The sequence below is a fragment of the Gasterosteus aculeatus genome, chromosome 3 (assembly GCF_964276395.1).
Source record: "Gasterosteus aculeatus chromosome 3, fGasAcu3.hap1.1, whole genome shotgun sequence".
NCBI lineage: Eukaryota > Metazoa > Chordata > Actinopteri > Perciformes > Gasterosteidae > Gasterosteus > Gasterosteus aculeatus.
In genome coordinates, this window is record NC_135690.1 from 17497633 (window position 1) to 17506848 (window position 9216).

The window sequence follows — 9216 nt, forward strand, 5'->3', positions numbered from 1 at the left end:
TTGGCAGCACGCGGGTATCAGTAGTGGTCTTAACGCTTGCTTTATCCGTTTAAATCAATTCATAAATACAGGTGAATGTCATTTTGTTTTCAGGACACCGACGGGGGTCAATGCGAGGTCAGAGCGTAGCTTTGTGTCGCTCCATCAGTCCGTCTGTGTGCGCGATGCGTCACATGAGGCCGCGTGGTCGTCGCTTTTACACACTTGTCTCGTGGTTGTGTTGCGAGCAGCGACTCTGCATTTCAAACAGACTTCTTTCTGTGGACATTGGAGGATTGTATCACGCTATTGTAGTGCCGATGACTCACTCTCTTTGTTCCTTTTATGGGGGCAAAGTGGGAGGAAGGCCAAGAATTAATTAGGTTAGTTGAGGAGGAACGCGTTTCCCCACAGGACTGTTTGCTGTTCATAACAGAAGCAAAGCTCTCTGGGAGAAAAAGTGGGGCATGAGATGTAAAGAAGGAACTTTATATTGAGACGGACTTTCTCACCCCATTTTCAGCTCAGCAGCATGTCAATAATCTTTATAAAAAAATGTTAATACTTTCAACACTATTGCTATTCATTGTTTATGGCGTTTGTCATCTATACAGAACCTTAAATGATATAAGCTTCAACATTTAAATAAGACCCAGTCAAATGAGCAGGTTTATTCTGTATCACATAGAATGTAGCTGTGTGAATGAATGAATGCATGTTTTATTTATTTTTGTTCAAGTGTCACACCTCAAAAGGTTATGAGATAGAAATACATTAGATACAAAGCCAATGGAAAAAGTCAGTTCAGTGTTAAGTAAAACAAATCAGATGTAAATCAATCGAACCAAACATGGTATTAATCATGGTAAAAGTAAAATATAAAATATATTTAATCCTCAACCTCATCTCTCATTCTCACTTTCCATACAACATGTTAAAGGCCATTTTTTCTAAGATTTGAACGATTTGATGAATATGTATAAATAGTTTTATTTAATATATAACTGCATGTATGTAGCAGGTCTGCTGGTGATTTATGTCCCTGCATCCTGTCCAGGTTACACTGACGTGTTTCAGTGGCCACGTTCACATGCCAGCGGGCACAACCCTTCCCTTAGTAAAATAAACCCTCGCCTCGTGTCATTGTGTCACGACCGGGTGCCTCCTTTCCTGCCCGTCGACTTACGGCCGACCCACATGTCCACGGGGGGCTGCGCTCCTCCTCCCTCCGCGTCCCGAGCCGCCGATCCTCCGGGCCGGTCGGGGTAGAACCGTCGGCGCCTTAGAGCCCGCAGAGAGACGAGAGGATCTGTGGAGGGAGGAAGATGAACGGGGAAGGATAAATAGTGTGCAGAGGGGCAGATGCTGATTTGCGCTCTCGGTTCAAACAATCAGCGCCGAATTGATTTATGCCCCTCGGGAAAGTTTTTACATATAGGGTTAGGGTTAGGGTTAGGGTTAGGGTTACAATTAAAGATCAGCGGGCCTTGTGAGGGCCGAGTGTCACACAATTAGCTCGTGTTAGCGCCCGTGCTAGGTAGCGCACACTTTGTGACAAAGCGGTGGGTTGTTTTTGCTGTAAACGCATCGCAAACCTTTTTTATGGGAACGAACAAAATAAATTGTGAGAAGGGACAATTTGTGCATAAACTAATGTTCATGACCCTTTGAACTGACCACATTATGACTTTGGTAAATCTTCAATGAGTAAACCAGCCATAGTTATTAGTTTTATATGTGTTAATACTGTGTAAATAAAAAGTGTTAAATGTTAAAAAATAGGCTACAACTAAGACGATTAAGACTCACACATGTGGCTCTACTGTGTACTGCAGATATAACATGTAAATATTATAGTTTTAATTATCTTATTGTTAGATTTCTTTCTGACGATAAATGTCTGAACGTAAGAGAATTCTCCTTTAACTTAAAACAATACAACCAATCACACACACACACACACACATTCAACATGTGGTTTTATTGACATACCGGATTATTTTCATACAACACTGATGTGGTACGCACAGTCAAAACTGTGTGGAATATAAAAACGCAGATGAATATAACACTAACACCACCCCTGTGGTCTCTTTCTCTGAGTTGTTAATACAGCAGTACAAAACCAAAGGAGCCAATTGACAACACATATAAATTTAGTGGCGTGAGTTTGGTGTTAATAGACATTTATACACACTGATATTAAGTGCACTTTAAATATAATTTTCTGTTTTTGTTAAACTCCACATTCTTACGTTCTTTTCACAAATATATTCTTCCCATTGATTGTAGCTTGCAGATACAGATACGCATTTATCATAACAGGAGCAAAAAAAGCAAGCCGGCATCATCTTATCAATGTGTAAACTCTTACTCATCTGTAAATGTGACAACATTAAAAATGACATAAAGAAAACAATCTGATCAGCTGCTCTTTATACTGTTGAGGAGATTAAACAGTCAATTGCATGAATGAAATGATGGAGTCATTATATGTTCTACACTTTGTCCTCTAACAATTAAACACAGAAATACTGATCAGCAGTCTTTTTTATAACATTATTGAAAAGATTTTAAAAAAAACACAATGAAAAGCCGCCAATATCTTTGTTCTTCCTTCACTTGTCATCACAGATATGTTTACATGCACACGTACTTGGGATCTTAGCTTGTGTCCTTGTTGAGATTCTTTAAATAGCTCACTGAACATCTTCTATGTTTGTATTTGATAAAGGGCAATAATCTGCTTAACGAACAAAAAGAAGATCCAGCGATCACATGGAGGTCTAATGCCGATTGGAGTGGACATTGACCCGTTCTATCACATGGGCAGAACATTAAGGGAACATTGTTGTACGTTTAAACACAGCCATTGACCTCGACCTCTCCCCCTTCTCTCTCCCGCTGAGGTCCAAAGCAGTTTGCGTTACACAAAAGCTAATTTGGCAGGTTTGCAGAGGCAGAACCGTGAGACTCCGGCCAAAACTCCGGTTAGATCTTGACTCCATTACGCGAGAGCTTGAGTCCCTGGTACTTCTTCTACTATTGTGTTGCACCAGCTCAATTCTGAAAAATCAAATACTTCAACATGCAAATTTCTAAATTATAAGCACACAGTAAACTACACCAGCGACCATCGTGACCCATGGGCTCCGTCACGTGGAGGCCGTTTGACAAGATTACAATAGCATTTCATAGCACCGCCACATTTGACGGCGGTTCGAGAGGCAGCCAGATTGGGTTTTATCTGCCGGCCGTACACCCTTTTTTTTTTCCCGACCTCAAGCGCTGACAAACACCAGGCGGGAGGAGTAGATCAGGTCGGCCAGGTAGAGGACGAAGTTGACCCCCGTGAGCACAGCAACCGCCATCAGCTTGTCCCAACCGCACAGGCCCATGTCGGAGTTGCAATGGCTCGGCCGATCTTTCGAGCCGCCGTGCTTGGGGTCAAAGTTGAAGATGGGCCAGACGATGGTCGCCGACAGGTAGAGGACCACGGCCAGCAGGGCGTAGGCGGAGAGGAAGCGAGCGAAGGGGAAGGGCAGGCAGCCGGTGCACTCGCCGATGCACAGCAGGATGATGACCGCCGACAGGATGAAGCAGATGCAGTAGACGGACATGCAGTACTTGAGCGCGTGGTTTCGGTCGTACACCACGGGGTCGCTGATGAAGACAAAGATGACGCAGGCCACAAAGGTCTCGCAGACTTTCAGCAGGCCGGGGGCCGTGGCCATGTAGCCGGCCACCTCGCCCGGACGCGCCTTGCTGATGCTCACCTCGGTCACGTAGGCGATGGTGGCCAGGCAGGAGAAGACGGTCGACACGATGCGGTAGGTGCCGATGTCACCGTGGCCCGAGGAGCCCTTGAGGAAGTAGAGGGGGAAGATGATGGAGGCCGACAGGCACAGCAGGGCGGCGTAGCAGGCGAAGGTGATGGGGAAGTTCTTCCAGGAAACGGGAGCTCTGGCCTGGAGGCCGAAGAGCTCCACCAGGATGACGAGCAGAGTCCCGGCGAAACTGAAGGCCCAGCAGAAGATGCACCAGTCTCCGGTTCCGCCAAAGAGTCGGCCTCCATGCACGGCCAGGGAGAAGGCCACGCAGGAGAAGATCATGGCGGCCACCCTTGTCCATAGGAGGGGGCTGGAGTGGAGGACTATCGCCATGATTTATTAGGAGATGTGGGAAGATCAAACGGCTCCTGTGAGATACGAGGCTCTTCCTGTTCGGAGTCACTTCCTGGGATTTATCAAATCAGCCACAGAGAGAAAACTGTGAGAAGAAAAAAAAATACTGTTTTAGCAGGATTTTGTCGGGACCTTTGGATGATGTGCATGATGAAAACGCACTTCAAAACCACGATTTATTTACAACTGAATGTTGGTCGCTGCACATTTCACGTGAGTTCAAACCATCTGCTCTGCATTTGCTCCTTTTATCCCTCGTTACTTTCGGTCGCCGCGTAACCCCTCCCCCCCCCCCCCCCCCCGCACTCCTCCGTCAACGGCGTCTCTGGGCTGGGAGCACTCTCACATTCCTCAGCGGCCATGTTCTCTGGCGGGAGTGGCGCCGCAACCTCCACCGACCCCCACATTGTCCGTCATCGTGTGCTCTAAACATGCCTCCACCACCACCACCCTTCACCCGCTCCACCCCGACTCCCTCAGGGACCTCAGCTATCTAAAGTATGGGGGGGAAAACAACACACACAAGGCTTTGAATCCAGTGGTGCCGGGTTTTACGTTCTGGTGTTTTTACTTAAAAAGAGGGATGGAGTTACTTGTCGGAGTAAACGCAGTTTGGGTTATTTCACGTTTTTTGTGCTGTGTGTCGGGCTCGGTTGGAAAGAGATGACGTGCAATGTTTATGATTCTTACTAAACTCCTTTAAATAACTACTTGATTTTTTTGTTTTTTTCACTTCATTTAGGAGAATATTTCATTCGATTTAGAGAATTAGACGTCAAGTTTCAGAACCTATAAAGACAACAGAATTCACACTGTTGGCGAGGGACTGTGCCGTGACCTTAACTAATGAAGGTTTTGTTGTTTTTATTTTAAGTGACGACAAACTTCCTTCCTTCCTTCCTTCCTTCTCTCAAATGGCGGGTCGAGTCTTTACTTGGTGAAAGACAAAAATATTTGTCTGTAAACGAGTAGCTGAAAAGTGGAAAAGAGTCACGGAGTCGGCAAACCACTGCCGGTCCCACCAGAGGTTTGTTGGACCGAGCCGGGCCGTGATTTATTGCTCACGAGCTGAACGGCTCGTTTGTGAAATTGGTGAGGAATTTGAGCCCTTTTTAAAGTTCATGTCTTTCGAGTCCGAGGAAAAGGTTTTGGATGCAGCTCAATTCGTCAGTTGGCTACTTCTTCATTTAATACTTCATTGTTTTGTCATTTTAATTGGTTGTAAATGTACAATCGTAAAAACCACGACGAAACCACATCCTCACATTTGAGGCTTTGTAACTTTAAAAGTGACTACGGCCACAAAAGTGACTCCTGATGAGCTCATCGATTATTTGACTAATGCTGCGAAACTACGCCTTTTCTACGCCGAAACAACGCCTTCTCCTTTTGATGCACTGATCTAATGCGACCAGCACGGACATCCTCTTCCTCCTCTGCCTCTGCCATGGATTTCTGACGAACGTTGGTCCGTGATGTAAAGAAGCTCCTGCTCTCCGATTCCGAGGCGTCGTGACGAACACCAAACATGTGTTTCCTGCTTCAAGTGGGGAAAAAAAGTCTTGAAACGAGCTGATCGGCTCTTAAAGAAACACCATTTTCCAGCCATAAATCCTGTTTCTCCCCCCTCCTCCCTCCTGGAACCCACCACCCACTTGGCTGCATCCCCCCCCCCCCCACCCCCACCCCCCCCCAGATTACAGAGGAGCTCAGTTATAAACAAGGAGAACGGCCTGTTTACATTAGTTCCATTAAACACCTAAAGAAATAGTAGGAAAAACTGACGGAGGGGGGGGGGGAATCCCAAAAAGGAGAGAGAAATGGAAAAGAACAGGGTGACTCATTTGAGGCCAAAAGGGAGAGGCAGGGGGGAGGGAGGGGGGGCGCAGGGGAAGCCCTGTGTGTCCCTGAAGGACAGTTTACACACAGTGATGGAGTGGAACAGCAGAGGCGTGAGTCACCGACCGGGCCGCTTGCTCCCACCACCTCCCCCCCCCCCCCCCCCTCCTCCTCCTATTTCTTGTAAGATTTTCCAACCAGCTGATGAATTCCAGATGTGATGAACAACTGGTAACTTTGTCACATTTGCCAACTTCTTTCCTTTCCTCTCTCTCTCTCTTCCCTCCCCAGAGTCTCACGGCTTTAAAGTCAGGGCACCAATTACGTATCGTGTAAACCACTCAAAATAAACGCAGGGGGGAGGGAGAGTGGGGGGGGGGGGGGGGGGGGGGGTCGTAATGGAAAAATCAATCCCGCCGCCGCCACTTCGCTGCTTGTGGAGTGAAGTCAGGAGGAAAATGGCAGCGGGGGGAGAGGGAAACAAAAACGAGAGTGTGGACGTGGGGAAGAGGGTCAGCAGACGACGGGTTCACACGAGGGACAGCAAACAGGACGTGACAGCATCGTGCTCCACGGCCATACGGTCACATCCATGCAGACAGCAGGACACACACACACACACACACACAGGCAGACAGATGTTCAGGAAACCAGTGTTTGTCTCAGGCGGAGGAGCCTGGTTTGGTTGTCATGACGCAACGTCACTAACTCGATTTCACGCGTGATCCACTTACAGGAGACCTGTTGGTCGAAGCACCACAGAATATAGGCTCATTTTGGGCTGTGGCTCTTTTTCTCGGACTTGGCTGCATTTCTGCATTTAAATAAGGGGAGTTTGTTGGTGAGAAACATAATCAATAACATTCAAAAAGTCTAGTAAATTTCTCCAGAGCGTTGAGCGCCTGCAGAGGTTCATTCATTGGGAGTGATGGTGGGTGTGCCGCCTGCCGCACCCTGCTCCCCCCCTCACCCCCTCACCCCCCTGCCCCTACACACACACACACACACACACAAATACATGTCAAGAGATGTCTTCTCCTTCAGGACATCTTGTGAGCACGGATATTAAGGGAACTTATTGTGAGGTTTTCAAAAGTCTGAAAATCTCGCCACTAAAATACTTTATTTTAATCAACACAAAATATTTTTATTTTACTCTTTTTTTATTTTTATCAAGCTAATTTCGATGATGACCAACAAACATTTCCTAAAACGTGCACACAAATAAACCCGCTGCATCACTTTGTCATGGAGGGGAACAAGACGCAACAAGTTGCAGCCGAACGAGGTCCTTTGAGCTCACAGCATCTTCCGCGGGGGTTAAAAGTAGCAAAGCGGGTTTTACCTTCGTCGTGTCGGCGGGACGTGCAGCGGCGCGGGGGTCGTGGCTGCGGACTCCTCGTCTCCTTCACTCGAGCAGAGCCTCAGAGGAGCTTCTCCCCGCCCTGCAAACCAAATTAGGCTTTAAGGCTGTTGCGACCGTTATTCACATCTGTCTCAGCTCTCCTCCTCCTCCTCCTCCTCCTCCTCTTCCTCCTCCTCCTCCTCTTCCTCCTCCTCATGCAGCCGAACACGCCCAGTGCAGCACAAGTTCACCCTCCACTAAACTACACGTCGGTGTGTTCAGTTTGCTTAACATGTCCGGGAAATAAAGGTTTAGACTTTAGACTTAAGGATTTTATTTTTATCATCCCATGTGATTAGGCAACACTTGACTATTGTCAACACAAAAAAATATCAAGTATTTTTTGAAATCTTTTATTTTTATCCGGTGATTTATTAAATTCTCTGAATGCATTTTGCAAATCGTGTCGTCATTCATGAAAACGAAGGTGGAATCCACTTTAACCCATAAAATGAGGGATTAAATAGTGCTGATTTCGAATGATTTAACAGGAAGTGGGTTGATTCATTCTGAAAACGCCCCATCGAGTACTGTTGTCATGGCTTTTTTGTTTTTTTTTAGGAGATAACACTAAATGTTTGTCAATGCTGAAGTCTGAATCATCGCAATATTTGTATGCGTTGCCCAGCAACCGCAGCCCCTGACAACCACCTTTATTTACTCGGTGATGTAAATCGACGCGTTTCCTGACCATGTTGAGGAAGAAAACGTGTCCGGCCAGAAGGAGAGAAGTTTGCTCTCACATGCACATTCTCACAAGATTGCTTTAAATGACCTAAACTGCTCACATTCCAATCCGACGTTAAACCGCATGGAGGACCCGGATGTCAGAGAAGAGCGCTGTGTGTGTTTGTGTGGGAGGAGAAGAAGTTACTATTCTGTTCAGTTTCACAGTTTAAATACCAGTATGCAAATCATTTTCCAAAGTGTATTTTGCATTGTGTTGTCGGTGAGGGGCAGACAATTAAATACGCTTCAGTAAAAAAATAAAAAGTTTTTCCATCACGTTTAAGCGACACGTTACTTATAGTATTTCATTGTAGTCAATAAAGGTAAGGTTCATTTTTGATTATCGTTATTGTTAAATTAGATTAGTAATTAGGTCTTTTGGTGAGGATGTTACAGAAAAAACAATGAAATTTCAATATTATAAGATAAAGAAACATGTTTTTATATAACGACGGAGTCTGAGGAGCATTTCTAGTCATATCTTTTCTCCCCACATGTGTTGCTTGATGATAACCTGCCCATTGGGGGAAACCACGTGTTCTTTTCCACATCTAAGTGGGACGTATTGTCCCACATTCTGAATTCAAAACAGGCAAACTGGCACCACTTTATTTCATAACATACGTATTTTTGTACATACTGCTCCGTGTGACGTCAACGTGTCGGTCCAGCTGCAGACGAATCCCATGTAATGATTTACAGAGAGACGCACAGACGTGATAAGAGGCCAAGCATGCAAGGTTGTAGAGACACGCAGACAGAAGTCTGTGCCGATGAGACGAGAGGGGGGGGGGGGGGGGGGTAGAATAGTGGGGAAAACATCAGGAAGACAGGGGGGGGGGGGCATAAACTAACGCGTTCCTCGTCTGTCCGACACTCGGTGTATTCCAGTCTTTGCTGCTCCAGTAGATTTGTCTGTGTGTGTGTGTGTGTGTGTGTGTGTGTGTGTGTGTGTGTGTGTGTGTGTGTGTGTGTGTGTGTGTGTGTGTGTGTGTGTGTGTGTGTTTATGGGACAGTGAGGCCTTTGGCCTGAGAGCCCGGCTGCAACTCACAACAGCGCCATCTAGCGAGAGGAATAGA

At 46.3% G+C, this 9216-nt stretch overlaps 1 protein-coding gene across 1 annotated transcript; it reads right to left on the reverse strand.

Moving 5' to 3' along the window:
• Positions 1–1941: 1941 nt before the first annotated feature.
• On the reverse strand, positions 1942–7705 carry myadmb (myeloid associated differentiation marker b). The gene is made up of 2 exons (XM_040171676.2): positions 7348–7705; positions 1942–4248 (listed from the first exon to the last, which is right to left on the reverse strand). Exon 2 carries the CDS (start codon positions 4140–4142, stop codon positions 3261–3263), a length of 882 nt encoding a protein of 293 aa, XP_040027610.1. The 5' UTR covers positions 4143–4248; positions 7348–7705; the 3' UTR covers positions 1942–3260.
• Between the last annotated feature and the right edge of the window lie 1511 nt (positions 7706–9216).